This window comes from Lissotriton vulgaris, chromosome 1_1 (assembly GCF_964263255.1).
Source record: "Lissotriton vulgaris chromosome 1_1, aLisVul1.2, whole genome shotgun sequence".
Lineage (NCBI taxonomy): Eukaryota > Metazoa > Chordata > Amphibia > Caudata > Salamandridae > Lissotriton > Lissotriton vulgaris.
The window spans coordinates 1,558,504,501-1,558,520,090 of record NC_141685.1 but is presented as its reverse complement, the minus strand read 5'-3'; the positions used below and the strand labels follow the sequence as shown (position 1 = coordinate 1,558,520,090).

Below are 15,590 nucleotides of genomic sequence, written 5' to 3'. Positions count from 1 at the left end.
GTGCTCCAAATGCGGAGTGCCGAACCACTTCGCAAGCGTATGTCGGGCAAGCTTCCGGGGAACCCCTCCGGAAGGAAGACGATAACAGGAGCAGTCAGGCACCTAGCCCTGGACGAGACACAATCATCACGACCCATGAAGACACAGCCCCGTCACTACTCACATTTGGAAGACTCTTCCACCGAGGAAGACGACGAATGCTACTTCGTGTCATTCGCATGTGACTTGAAGAGCAAACGTAGACCTCAGCCTAAATGCCAAATTAAGATTGACGGGTCATCAGTAACTGGATTAATAGATACAGGAGCAACAATGAATGTGATGGGCCTGCAGCACTACAAGAACCTTAACCCAAAACTGCGACTGACGCCGTCCAAGATCCGGATCCTAACATACGGAAGTCAGAAGCCACTTCCCCGCAAAGGCAAAATGGTAGTACAGGTGAAGTCGGAGGATCGGGAAGTCACGACAACATTCCATGTTTTTGACAGGGAGGCAGACTTGCTCGTCGGAAGCCACACTGCAGGGGATCTCAACCTCATTGCCTTCGCCAATGCCGTAAAAGTACTCCAGACAGAAGACGTCCTACAGCTGTTTCCGTCACTGTTTGAAGGCCTAGGAACGATCAAGAGACAGCCTGTAAAGCTACATATCGACAAAGCCATTCAACCAGTCGCGTTGAGGCACCGGAGGATTCCATTTCACTTGAGACCAGCCGTCGAGCAAGAACTAACCCAACTAGTCTAGTCTAGTCTAGTCTGGAAATTTGTACTGCGCAAAACATATCACGTCCCGTGAGGGAGTCTCATGGCGCATGCGGACAGCCCCGGAGTAAAAAGGAGAGAGATCTTGCGAAAAAGGCGGAGACCTAGCTGAAGAGCCATGTTTTCAACAGTCTTCGGAAACTCATGTGCTCGGTCGTTGCACGAATATTCAGAGGAAGTTTGTTCCATAGGAGAGGTGCCATATGTGAGAAAGCACGTCCCCCATTCCTGACTGTTTGTATTCTAGATGGCGTAAGTTGGAACTTATAGCTAGATCTCAGTTCTCGTCCGGGCTGGTACCAAGTCAGTTTTTGGTTCCAGTATTTGGGTCCAGTGCCATGCATATGTTTGTGGACCAGACACATGGTTTTAAAAATGACTCTCTTTTTTATGGGTAGCCAGTGTAAATTTTTCAGGCTAGGAAGGGAGGGGGATCGTTTTGGGAGTCCTAAAATCAGACGAGCAGCAGTGTTCTGAACAACTTGCAGTCTCTTTATGTGGCATTCATTTATGGCAAGCAGAATGGAGTTGCAGTAATCTAGCCTATTTATAATAAGGCCCTGAACTAGAACTTTACGTGCTTCTTTTGGTATCCATTTAAAGGCTCTACGGAGACTTCGCATGATTCCAAAACAGGTTCCAACCGTGTGGTTCACGTGGTCCTTCATGGATAATTTATTATCCATGTGGATTCCAAGATTGCGGACAGATTCTTTTGGGACCGGACATTCCCCCATTTCCGGGGGCCACCAGTCCTGAGACCAGTGTGCACTGGCTTGACCGAAAGTCATTATTTCAGACTTTGCGCCGTTTAGTTGTAAATGGTTTAGACTCATCCAGTTTTTAACCTCTATTAAGCACTTTTTAAAGCGTTTTTTGGTGTCATTAATATCATGTTCAAGGGTAACAAGTATTTGCGTGTCATCAGCATATGATAACACGTCAAATCCATGTGCCCTAATGAGATTGGCCAGGGGGGCCATATAAACATTAAAAAGTGAGGGGCTGAGAATAGAGCCCTGTGGCACACCCCTTGTAACTGGCCGTGTGCTGGCTAAGGTTTCATCTAATTGCAGTGTGGTGGTTCGGTTTGACAGATAGCTAATGAACCATTTTAAGACCTGCCCCTTGACACCATACTCCCACAGTCGTCTGATTAGGATATGGTGGGAGATGGTGTCAAAGGCAGCTGATAGGTCTAAAAGTACCAGAATGCATGATTGGCGCTTGTCAAGGGCACCTCTGATGTTATCCGTCACCTCTATCAGGGCTGTCTCCGTACTATGTGCCGCACGGAAACCTGACTGTGAGGTGTCAAGTAGATTGTTCTTCTCGAGATAGCTTCTCAACTGCTCATTTACAAATGCCTCCAGCACCTTCCCCGAGAAAGGTAGCAAGGAGATGGGGCGATAGTTTGAAAAGGTGTTTGCATCCGCACCAGGCTTTTTTAGTAGAGGTTTTACTCTAGCCGCTTTCCAGATTTGAGGAAATTCCGCTTCTCTCAGGGATGTGTTTAGGAGGCAGGAGAGGGGATGGGCCAACACTGGAGAGAGGGTAGTAAATAGTTTGGATGTTAGGTGGTCACAGGGAGATCCGGATTTTATTTTATGTCCTAGACGTAGGATTTTATCATCGTCTAGCAATTCAAAAGTGGACCAGTTAGAGGAAGAGACCTCTTTGTTCATGTGTAGTTCTATGTCCAGGTGTTGGAGAGGTGTATTTTCTGCATTGAATGGTTGACATATTTTTGTGATCTTATCGTCTAGGAACATTGAAAGATCTTCTGTCCATTCTTTGGTTTTTGGGGCCTCTGGTGGGCTTTTAACGGACGTAAGTTCTTTTAGTATGTGGTGGAGCTCTTTGGACGAGTTTTTAGCTTTACTTATGCGTTCAGCTATATGTTTTTTTTTTGCCGCTTTGATTTTCCTCATGTATTCAGTATGTAGGGTTTGGTAAATTTGGCGATCATTGGAGTTTTTTGTTTTACGCCAGATTTTTTCGGCATTTCTTGTTTGAGTTTTAAGATATTTTAGTTGGTCGGTAAACCATGGTGAGGTTTTTTCCCTACAGTATACCTTTCGTAAGGGGGCTATTTTGTCTAGTGTTTTATGAATGGCAGACTCCAGGTGTATAGCTCCGAGGTGTACATTTTCCTTGAGATTTATGTGATCTATCTTGAAATTTGCTGAAAAAGAGGCCTGGGTAACCCTTTTCATGTTTCGACATGCTTTTTGCGTTTTATTTATTATATTTTTAGCACTATGTCCACTTATAGAGAATTTCACCAGAAAGTGATCGGTCCATAATAATGGAGTGGGAGTCTTTAGTGAGACATTTGGCGAATTTGAGAATAAAAGATCAAGAGTATGACCAGCTAGATGGGTGGGACCAGTGATCAATTGTGTCAGATTAAGTGTGTTCATTGTGGAAATCAGTTTATCTGTGTCCGCTTTGGACTGATCATCCACATGATAGTTAAAATCGCCTAATAGTAAGAAATTGTCAGACGTCAGTACGTGAGGGGCGATGGTTTCTAGTAAGGCATTTGCAAAATCTCCTTTGTTTCTTGGAGGGCGATATAATAAAGCCCCTTTCCAAATACCTTCCTTTTCTAGCTCGTTGATTTTGAAAATTAAAATTTCAGTGTCACTTACTACTAGACTGTCTATGATTTGAACATTTATGTTCTTTGTAGCTGCTATGAGTACTCCACCACCTTTACCTCCTATTCTATCTCGTCTTATTATGGTGTATTGTGGGGGAAAGGCAATATGGAGGTCCGGGGTTGCGTGTTCATGCAGCCAAGTTTCCGGTATGAAACACAGTTCTGGTTCTTCATCATTAAGGAGACTCCATATTTCCATGGCATGTTTAGGGATAGATCTGGCATTCACATATATAGCAGTGTATTTCCCTAATATGGGACAGAGTTTTGTTTGGTCGTAAGGCGACCTAATACAGTCTTTGGGGGCTTTTGAGAGATCAGTTTTTAGATTGTCAGATAACGTTAGGGGAAGGCGATTTAGAGCCACCAGATCTTGTCGTGCATACCTGATGGAGGTCGGAGTGCAGAAAGTCAACTAGAGAAACAAGGAGTCATTGAAAAGGTGACAGGCCCGACACCGTGGGTATCACACATGGTGATAGCTGAAAAGCCCCAGCAGCCAGGGAAGATAAGGATCTGCATAGACATGAGGATACCCAACAAAGCAATAAAGCTAGAGAGGCACATCACGCCCACAGTAGACGACATCCTGGCTGACCTAAACGGATCACAGTGGTTTTCGAAATTAGATCTGAATGCGGGTTACCACCAACTAAGGCTAGCAGAAGAAAGCAGATACATAACGACATTTTCAACACATCTGGGTCTCAGGCGATACAAAAGATTGAATTTCGGGATATCAACAGCCGCCGAAATTTTCCAAATTACCGTAAAGGAAATCTTGTCAGGATTACAAGATGTGTTAAACGTAAGTAATGATATCTTAATCCATTTCAAAACAATTGAAGAACATCATCGGAGACTTAGAGCCAGGCTCCAGAGATTGGCCAAACATGGAGTGATATTACACAAAGACAAGTGCAAATTCTTCCAAAAATCAATAGAATTCTTTGGATATGTCTTCAACTCAGAAGGAGTCAAGGTAGACCCCAGGAAATCTCACACGATCAGACTTGCCCCTGCACCAACGACCGTATCAGAAGTGAGAAGCTTCTTGGGCATGGCCTAGTACTGTGCGAAATTCATCCCAAACTTGGCAACAATTGCAGAGCCTCTGTGGAATTTGACGAAGAAAGAAAGTCCTGGGAGGTGTTTAGCCCTCATTGTATCGAATATGAAGTATGAGTATTATCACTAATTATGACTCACCTTTGTAGGTATTTTTGATGGTAGCTGACTCGAGCAGTACTGTTGGTATTATTCACTCATTGATCAATAAGGTAAATACAATGTGCACCTTTTGTGTGAATTTAGTAATGCTAAATATCTTTTTCCTTAACTACGAGTTCTTTAAACTATTGGCTGATTTTACAACAGCCAGTTCTGACTAGACTTGGTGAATTAGAGAATGCCTAGCCTCAAAATCTTTGTAGTGCCCAAAATAAGTAGTGGGCAAGTATGTGACAAGTCCTTGCACATTAGATTGTTGTTATTTTCTTGGATATCTTAGTCTATTAAAAACCACAGATGAGTGTTGTGAATGTGAATGTGGTGTGTTGTAGGAGCAGAATTGTGTAACATGAAGACTGTCTATTCTTTTTATACAGTCATGCGATGTATATCTTATATTGTGTATTTTTATTTCAGATACTGTGTAAAAGTGGGATACTATTATTTTAATCCTGAGGAAGGTTTTTGGCTTTGAACAATTATACGCCATAACCGAAACGCGTTGATGCAATGTTGGGTGGAGATACACTAAGCTATTGAGAAAAGAAACTCCTTTAATTGTAAAATTAAATATACAATCTGGAGTAGTATTCAACAATCAATTTGAACTAGTGATTTCTCTGTCCCCCTTTTTTAATTGGAAGCATTTTCCTTGTGTGTTGTCCCATTTTCTCTGTAATTAATTTATGGTGTGTTACAATGTACTGCTTTTAATATTGTTTTTAATTTACCAAAATAAAATGTACATTTATTTTTTGTATGACTGTTTCATGTTTATCATTAGCTGCTCCTAGTCTGTGAAAGAGAATTAACTCTATGTATGCTTAATGTAAAACTGTGGTTAACCTATAAGTTCGCCCAAAGGGGAAACTTTACTGACAGTTTAACTGTCACCACAACAGAAATTGCACCAAGCGCTATGCCAACCAACAATGAGCATGGAAGAAAGATGATTCCAACAGTACTCCTTCCTTTAAAGGGAAAATGAATATGCAAACATCTTGTGACTAGGAATAAACTTGCAAGTCTGTAGGCCTTCACCGACCTTTTCAGGTGACCCAGTTCTGGTATGTCCATAACCATATCCTATTAACTCACTCAAATTTACACTGCACTTATTTTCACATTTTATGAATAATAACATTGAATTTACACTCTCAACTATTTCTATTTGTAAACTTGAATCATATTTATACGTTTAAAAAGCAAATAAATATGCACTGTGGCCTTTGTGCAGAATTTGTTTTTGTCGACAGGTACCTATACTTTCTAAGGTCAGTGTGAAATTTTTGACTCTTGGGCTTCTTTTAAGTATTTCCTGAAGCTGTGTCCGGGATATAGATTCAATTGTGTAGAGCATGTTCTCTTTCCCTTGTACCCTTTCACAAGCATAAATAAATATACAGCATTGCTGGAAGATGCCACAACAGAAAGCATTGCACAGAGACCTGGTGATATGGTGAATGCCTGGTGCCAAAGCCGCATTGTTTCAAAAAGACTTGGGTGCTACACCAGTCGGGTAAAGAGGATCTGGGGGTGGGATCAAGTCACAAGAAAGAGTGGCCCTCCAGGGTTAAAACTTTGCTGAACTTGGGGTGTTGGCACAGCCTACTGGAGTCAGCGTTGTTGATACCTATTGAGAACAAGGGCAAGGTTTTTTTATATAAAGCAAACTCGCCATGACCACCAGTCCCACAGAGGCATATTCATGTTTTTAAGGCTTGCCTAGGCAGTGCTTGTGCTGGTTCTGCAAGACATAGTGAAGTAGTGTGGCTCACTGGTTAGAGGCGGCAGACCCGAGAGCAGAGGACGGCCCGGGACCAGGGTTCGATTCCCGGCGCGGCAGGTTTCTGGACCAGGGTCAGCGGACTCGATAATTCTCTCGCCTCGGTGCCCACTCTGATCAGCGTTCACACTCGGCAAATCTGGGCATTAGCTTGCCTCATCTTCACTAACGGCCCCACCAGACCGCCGGGGATGCCTGGTCTCACCCTGGAGATACCCATTAAGGGACCATCTCTCAGGGAAGCCAGGAAGGGTTTTGCAGCGGTCAAAGCGCCTTGGGACCCTCCGGGTAAGTAGTGCGCTATATAAATGCCTATACATACATACATACATACATACTGTATTCAGGATATGGGCTTTTAAAGCTCGACCCATTTTCAAGGACTTCCCCTGTTACATGTGTTGTTACTCTGAGCTCGTGAGCACTACTTCTTTCTTTAAGCTGGAGCAGTCAAGAGCAATGCTTGTGGTTTACAGAGATCTATTGTAAACAGAGTGGTAAATCTTACACCTATCTTGCCCCATTTGCTGGGCATTCAAAGATCAAGATCTGTTTTGGCTGCAGCTGCCTCCTCCTCACTCCTGCTTTTAAAATGCACGGCCTGGCGTCACTGTTCCTGCCTTCCTATGGCTGCTGCTGTCTCCGTCTCACAGCTCAATAAACATTTGCAATGCAATAGGTCTTGAATTTGTAGAAATTTGAGCTATTGGCATTATAAATAACAATGGCGTTTATTTATGTGTTTTAAAAACCTGCAATTGGTGTGTAAACACGCACTCTGTACTTCTAGTCATAACTGCGCCTCTTTTACTGCCAGCCTTGCTTCTCGAAAGCAAGGACTATAAGTAACAAATGCGTGTTTACGCACCGTTTGCAGGTTTGCAAAACACATAAATAAAAGGCATTGGTGTTTACAATGCCAATAGCTCAAACGCTTGTGAATGCAAGACCTATTACATTGCAAATGCTAGTTTTAAGGGCAACAGCAACATTCGCTGTGTCAAGAGATTAGTTTGCAGAAATCATGTTTTTAGTCTTGTAGTAGAGCGCAATGTACACCTCAAATGTTTTATAATTGTAATGGCTTTTCAATGGAGCAGATCGAGAGAGGTCAGGAATTCTGAGATGATTTATTTCCACATAAATGTAATCCTGCCTTGGAATACAATTGTGTTTCATAATTATATTGGATTACTTTTAAGTACATACATCATTTGACTGACATAACCCACATGTCACTGTGCCTGATTCAGTTAAGTTTACATCTTGATAAATATATGTTGCAGACCATTGTATAAACAATAAGAGGAACACTTTCGACATAGGAGGAAGTGGAGTATGAGAGAGGTCGAGGGTGCGGTTGATTAATCCAACCTAGTACAAACACATATGAATGTTTTTGTATTGCACATGTTCATGTTGTAACATCAGCACCTCACCTCATAGTATTGCAGACATATAAAATGTTGCAATTACCCCTTTCAATGATACTAATGTTACCTTGTGCACAGATCTCAACAGTAACAGCCTTATTTATAGTTTGGTGGATGTTGCATCTACCATATAAGGAGTGCACTGATGCCAATTTCACCCTCAGTACTCCAAGTTCTTTATATTTGATTGTCTCATAACATCTCACAAGAGAAAGAAAAAACAGGAGCAGGAGAACAAGATATGGGAAATGGTCTGTTTTTTCAAAGGAAAGAAAGGTGTGTTAAGTAAAGTATTTGCCATTGGACTATCCTAAAAGTTCAATTTAAGTATTCTACAAACTTAGTCCTAGCAGCAAATTCTAGGAGTGAGGGGACATTGTTCACATGATAACTCGAGGAAAAAGTACAAAAATCAATAGACCTATGCAGGAAAACTAGACCAATCAGAAGCGCCCTGACACAGCTTCTTGAGACAGGAGAAAGAAACCAAAAACTGGACTGCTAAGGGGACATTTTTATTCAATTAGGATTTTTTTTTAAATGTGCACATTTGAAAGACTCTTATCACGTAGGGTGATAAAACAAATATAGGATAAGTCTGAAAAAATAACAAGTAGGGACTAGGAAAAACACTGAATTAAAGATATTGCTGATTTGAATGGAATTGAGGCAAAATGCGCATTTTATGAATATTGTAAAATATTTGTTTCTGTGGGAAGTACTACCCTATAGAGCGATGCAGGTTTTTGTCTCCTAAAAACACCGGGAAATATGATTGGTACAAACTCAGAATCAAATAACAGAGCCATTCCAATAAAAGGAACATGGGCAAAATATAACTTGTGACCATACACAATGCGTGACAGATGAAATTGTTTTTATAAGTACACAAGGTGCAAATATACTGGTTACATGCTATAGAAATATACAAAATCCATTACAATCCCATTATAATGTAATAGTTATTAAACTAGAATAAAATGTGATTCGAAAATATGGGTTAAGTCACATCAATGTAATTAGATAATGAAGAATCTTAAAGAAAGAAGGTTCTGTACAATGATGATATGAGAAGAAGAACCACAGGAAAATGAAACATGAGGACATAGATTGTCTGAATCCCAAAGAAAGTTGGAAAACCTTTCAGTATATAGGTCTAAGATCACAAATCCAGTGGATTTTCCAGGAGGATATGACTTTTAGAAGAAGGCAGGAATATCTCTTGAAGAAATCTGCTCTGGAAGTGCCAAAGGAAAAATAAGGTTGGAGAGAAACTCCCAGAAGTGGTCAAACAAGAAGAAGTCAGTGGAATAATGCAAGAGTAGCAAGCACCAAGACACAGACAGTAGCAACCTGCAAACAGCTAAAAATACAACTTAAATGACTAGCCGTAAGCCATCTTGTTGAGAAAATACGTACAAAGAACTGCAAATGTATATCTTTCAGTGTGGAAGATGATAATTCACTCGCACATCATGTGACATTGATAAGAAATTGATAGCGCAAAGAATACTGCAAATAGATTGCAATCAACAGAAAACAAACACATCTATTTTCCAAAAAGAAATATAAAAGAAACATCTGAAAACAAGTGTTGCTAAAGAAAAATAATGGCAAAGAAATTTCCGGTATGAATGAAAGTGTATTGTGAATTAAAAGACATCAACAGACCAACAAATGTCCACCTACATTAACTGCATATTGGTTGATTTTGAGTAACAACGTTATTGTTAAATGGACCTTTCATGGAGTCAGTAAAACACACCTCAAATCAGAAATGACATTTATATTTAAAAAAAACTTAAGTGGCTATCCTTGCAGAAAAGTTGAGAAATTCCAGACATTTTTGGCACAATTACAAAAAACATTCACACACAAAGGAGTATGATTTTAATGTAAAATTGGCGTCCCAAGGCCTTTGTAATTATGACCATCACATCATAAAGACTTATGGGAATAAACAGCAAAACCAAGAGAATTTTGCATCTATAGGAAAAAAATATAGACCTACTGTGCGGGGCTGACTCTGCAGATTCTCTCCTCACATGACCCTGGCTGATATTACAACAAAGGCGTATCTAAAATAAGCAATAACTCAGTTGCAGGGGAGGCATTTACAAATTACCACAGTCTCTGCTTTACTTGGTGCCTTCGCCATGATTGTATTTTCACAGTGGAAGCACTCCTCACATGGAGAAAGCTGGTCATAGGCTGCTCTAATGTGGGGTACAAACTGTGCTCCTGGAGCCAGGGGGGTCTTAGAAGAGGGCAAGTGGGCTAGAGAGTCAACCGCTGCCTCTCGGGTGGGAACTCTCTGGCTTGCCGCCACAGTCTGGCTGGTGCTGACCTTTTAGTTAGGTGGGTGGTTCATCGTATAGTCTGGGACCTTCAGCTTTTGCAAAGGCTGAGGGGGTGGGTGACCAGCTCACAGTAACAGAGGACCCAGCAAGTTTTTAAAAATGTGGTCTACAGCGCAGGAAACATTTGACATGCAAGTATTTTTGTACTTGCAATGGCTATTACCAATTTACACTTTATACACTTTGCTACCACTGATTTGCATGATTAAAACTTTAACATAAATAACATGTGCCTGTCTTGGAGCTAAAGGAGGTAATTTTGCATCACATAACAAGGAACAATTCAAGGTTGTGGTGCCATCGTTTGAAAGGGGCACTGCTGAACCAGACGAAAATCAGGCTGAAATGGGTAATTTAACAAATTTCTATATAATATGTCTTTACGTAATTTTGGTGTTAGTGTAGTAAAACAAACATCTCCTTTTTTATTTTTTAAAAATCAAACAACATGAAGATCCAGATTTGCATTCATAATACAGGAACGGTGCAGTAATTATTCAACTTTGGGTTGAGCACTCAGTTACAGCCCTAATGTACAGTCCCTAAGATCTTATCGTGAGATCAGATAATTGCATGCTGCTCAGCTAATGAATCTTGGAGAAGCTCTATTCTCTCAATAAAACAATCCTTTAGACTGTTAGTAAATGCTGTTTGGCCATTCTTGCTGGAGATGAGCCGATGCTCAGATCACTCTTTCAGAATCCTAGTTTGAAAAAGCTAACATAATATATGTGCTTTTGTCTAATGCTACCTAAGCAGGGGCGACTGACTGGCTGTGTACAGTGACATCACACTTTAAAATGACTTAGGCAGCAACAGCAAATGCTGTGAGAGACATGTTCTACTTGACTGGTGGAAGTCCTAATTAGTAGGAGCATGCTGATTGACTCACACAGCCTGTTCAGTCTGTTTGCATGTAATAATTATACATTTCCCCATTTCAACTAAACTCAGTTTCTAATTATTATTGAGCTAATCACACCCTGTTGACCTGGGACATGTGGTCCTCTGAGTGAATGTAGTATTATTCCGATATGTGACTTACTTGCCCCTTTGGCCGCCCATGCCAACTTCCGGTCTGTGAGTGTAGGGAAGCAAGGCTTAATGAGATCCTCAATTGTGACAGCCGCCAATGCATTGATCGTAGAGGACACTGTGCTAGAGATAAAATGATCAAATTAGTGGATTTATTTAATAGCAAAGGTTCTACCAACCGGTTAAAAATTATTTTTGAAGAGAACATACAGAGCATACTTGCTTAAATTTAGCACAACAAAATCAGAAGATACCTTTTTTACCTTGTTTTGAATGCAAGGAGGGGTAAGCTAAGTAAGAAAAACGTTAATAAAGTCCTGTTTCTTGTGATATTGTGTCAAACAAATATTTTATTTGCACGTTTACATGTTTTTTACATTACAAAACAGGTAAATGTAACCAGAGCAGTTAGAGTAAGGTCAAGCATATGTGTATGAAAAGTCAAAACAATATATCATCACTTTAGGTCTGTTTACTTGTAGAACTAGCTTAGGTAGAATTATTGGATACAAGGCCAGATGTATGAACATTCCATTTTGCGAGTCACAAATTGCGACTTTTGCGACTCGCAATTTGCAACTCGCAAAATGGAATGTACAACATTGTCTCAGACTCTGTTTGTGATTCCTAATGGGGTCGCTAAAGACCTTCCTGATCAATGTTAATGAGGTAGGTCGTAATTTGGACTCCTTAGGAATCTCACATATCACAGGGATGGTGTCCTGCTGGGGATAGCAGACCGCTAAGTCTATGTGTATGCTTTTTAAATAAAGCAACTTTTTTTTTCAAATGCAGCTCGTTTTCCTTAAAGGAAAATGGGATGTGTTTAAAAGAAAAGAATGAACAAAATTCTGTTCTATTTTTAAGGGCAGGTTGTGGTCCGTCTGACTGCGTGAATCGGATGGGCGCATCGAGTCTTCAACGCTGACACTTGCTCCATTCAAGGGTCTTTTTAAGAGAGGCCTGCATGGGTCATGTACCTGGCCTGCCCTTCATATCTGTTGGCCTGAAACTTTGGATTTACCCCTATCCAGTGCGACCACAATTAACCCCTAAGTGCTATTGACTTTTGAGCACTATATTGCAGTTTATTCTTTTAAAAATTCATATCTCAAATTCTAATTTTTGGATTTTGTTTTAATTTTGGTCTTGTTTAACCCAGATACATCATTTGGACTTTTCTAAACTAGTGTGGAGTCTTTTTGTTGTGTTTTCACCATGTTACTGTAATTAAAGTGTGCGCAAAATACTTTACACATTTCCCCATAAGTTAAGCCTGACTGGTCTGTGCCAAGGTACCACAGGGGGAGCACAGGTTAATTTAGGTTGCATATCTGACTTACTCTGACTAGGCGTGGGGTCCCTACTTGGACAGGGTGCATACATCTGCCAACTAGAGACCAAATTTTATATCAGAGTGTAAGTATATTACTACCTGTAGAGATGGATAGTGTGGAACCCTTGGGGGTAGGAGGAGCTCACAGTTAGAGTTGTCTTCAGGGATTCCAGATGCATGTCCCAAGTTCCGGCGATGGGGCTTCGCCAATCAGTTATTATCACACTTATCACTTTGCGATTGAATTATTGCAACTTTCTGTACCTCATTATGCTTCCTGTGTTAACAAACTTCCAGTTGCCCAGAAATGGCTGCTCAACTTAACCTTAAAATCGATCAGAGAAAGGATTCGCTCTTTCAACTGGCTTCCAGTTAAAAAAAAGGATTATTTTTAAGGCTCTCTGCATGGTCTATTTATCTTTGCATCAGAAAGGTACCAGCCAACTCAACTCCCTTTTTCATTGGTACTCGTCGTGTAGGCTTCTCAGATCCTCCTCTCATAAGCAAGTGTTGGTGTCCACATTCTGTGAGGTCACATGGAGATATTTGCTGCAAAACTGTAGAATACTCTGCCAGCTCACATCTCAGAAGCTGCTTCTCTTGTTATGTTCGAAAAAATGCTGAAAACATGGTGGCATATCATCAAGAACAGTGATAAAATTATTGCCAATTTAGCGGCAGGAAATTGCAGCTAAAGCGGCGATAATGGGCTTGATAATATGCCCTTGTGATTTCCCATAGCAGCCCAGGTTAACACCAGAACCTGGACTGCTAAGAGAATTCACAAGAGCATATTATCAAGCCCAGTATCGCCGCTTTAGCTGCAGTTTCCTGCCGCTAAAGCAGCGATATTATTTATTGCTGTTCTTGATAATATGCCCCTTGGCTTCTATCTCTCCATCTCCCTTAGTCACTGGAGCTTCTCTGTTTTCTGTTTTGGGATTGGATGCTTTCCGCTAGTGCATTGACACCGCAGGGAATAGTGTGCTCTATAAGTTCTAACAGTTCACTTAGTTTGTGGAGGACCCTTGCCTCCTGCCTGTGCAATGCTCTGCTCTTGGCCTAGCCCATTTCAATAGGGGCTTAATTCCACAAACCCAGGGAGGTAAGGGACTTAGTCTTGCAGTATGAAGTAATAGTGGGTTTTGCGATGAGAATAATAAGAACAGCAAATCTCAATGCCACACAGTCTTTTTGAGATCACTTGTAGACTCCAGGTGCACCTGATCTCCCATTATGTCAGTGGCGTCACTAGGGGGGTGCGGGGGGTGCGGACCGCACCGGGTGACACCAAACATGGGGTGACACCAATCTGTCTGGTTACGCTTTGTCACACAGCTCTGCAACCTCGCCTTTGCTCTGCAAGAGCACCTGCTTACAAAATACTACAGTGCACGCCACGCACGCACCACCTACTACCCTAGTGGTAGTGGTGATGCGATGCGCGGCGGCTGCGTACCCAGTTTGTGGGTCCCAGGGCCGTCAATCTTACAGCGCTACCAATGACGGCCCTGGGACCAGCCCCCGCGCTGAGCTCCTCTGACGCACGCCACCACCACGCACTGAGACTCAGTGGAAACAGTCTTGGCAGGGGAGTGCTGCTGGGCGATTTGCAGAACGCTTAGGGGCCCAGCCACAACCACAGTGGAGTCTAAAGTCCAGAAAAGGTAAGGACACTTGTCCTCCTCACCACTTAAAACACAGTTAAAACAGAGTTACCCCACTGCTGCTCTTCACGTTCAAGTGCCGCCATAAACGCCTCATATTTCACAGTTGAGTTTCGTTTCTTTCAATTCCACTCCCTTTATAAAACTAGCACAGTCGAGGCACAGAGCCGGCAGCAGACGGTGCATACGGCGCTTTAGGGTTCCCCCTCGCTAATATCGTTACCGAGAGCACAGAACAGCGAAGTACACAGTGACAGGAGTGCAGCGTTTAACGGCCTTTTTTAACTCCAAGCGGGAAGGGTTTGACCTGTAGGTTGGGGTCTGATAGAACTAATAGCGTAGCAATTATGACAGGGGCCCAGCCAGGTGCAAGCAAGGAACACGCAGTCTTTCACTGCTGCTGGGGTAGTATAGACGTAAATGATCAGGGCCAGGGTTCAACGGGCCCCGATACGACTGCACCTGCTGGACCGATGGTAACTACTACGCACCTTCTAGAAATGTGATCCATACTAGCAACCCGGTCCCACAGCGTGATTCCCACTTGTCCAGCGTTCTCCGTTTTTTTCCGCTGCTCAGCTGCATATCTGACAACCTGTGGCCCCTTTGATGAGAACGGGATCAGATGTTTACGAGGTTTGTACCATTGAAGTGAAGGGAGGGAAAGGTTTTGAAGGTGGTGCGGGCTTGCAAAGGGGTGATGACCACATGGAAGTCTTTGTCAGGATGCCTCTTTTTAGGAGGGTAAATATAATTGAATGGGTTGAACCCCTCAAAATATGGGCAGTTGACAGGTATGCGCTTATGGGAAAAAGGAGGCTTGTGTGCGTCATATTGCATCTGTGCCTGATGAGAAACAAGTTTGAACACAATATTAAGCACAGGGTTTTGCAGATGTTTTTGAGGTGGTGATAAAAGGGACATGCATATGCCAGCAGCCAGAGCTAAGATTTTTTGTCATCGGTCCCTTTGAGTCCATGAATGTTGGGGGATAGGTGCCGGTGCTAATGGGAGGGTGCAAGTAAGGCTTAATATAACATTCACCCTGGACCTCAAATCCCATACATTTCCGCACCTTGAAACCGCCTGTGACTGTCAGCCCCTGACCAATCACGTCTCTTGAGCGGGTGTGGATTGTGCCAGATTCTGCTGCTCTTTATTTATACTCTCTGCTCATCAAATGCACTACACCTGGGGTGTATTTTCGCGCTCATTTTTTACCGGTGAAGCATCAATTATAGAAAAACAATGTGTAGATACTTCTCGTGAATGCATTTTAAATGCGTGTAAAATTACAGTCTTGATAGAATTCCG

The 15,590-nt window shown here is 42.0% G+C and overlaps 1 protein-coding gene across 1 annotated transcript in view; it reads right to left on the bottom strand.

The window, feature by feature from the left end:
- LOC147750805 (sodium-coupled monocarboxylate transporter 1-like) overlaps nt 1-15,590 on the bottom strand; it is a 277,140-nt gene that overhangs the window by 66,989 nt on the left and 194,561 nt on the right. Inside the window, exon 9 of the mRNA XM_086918021.1 lies at nt 11,284-11,396. Coding sequence (XP_086774147.1) covers nt 11,284-11,396 — 113 coding nt within the window. The remainder of the gene's footprint in view (nt 1-11,283; nt 11,397-15,590) is intronic.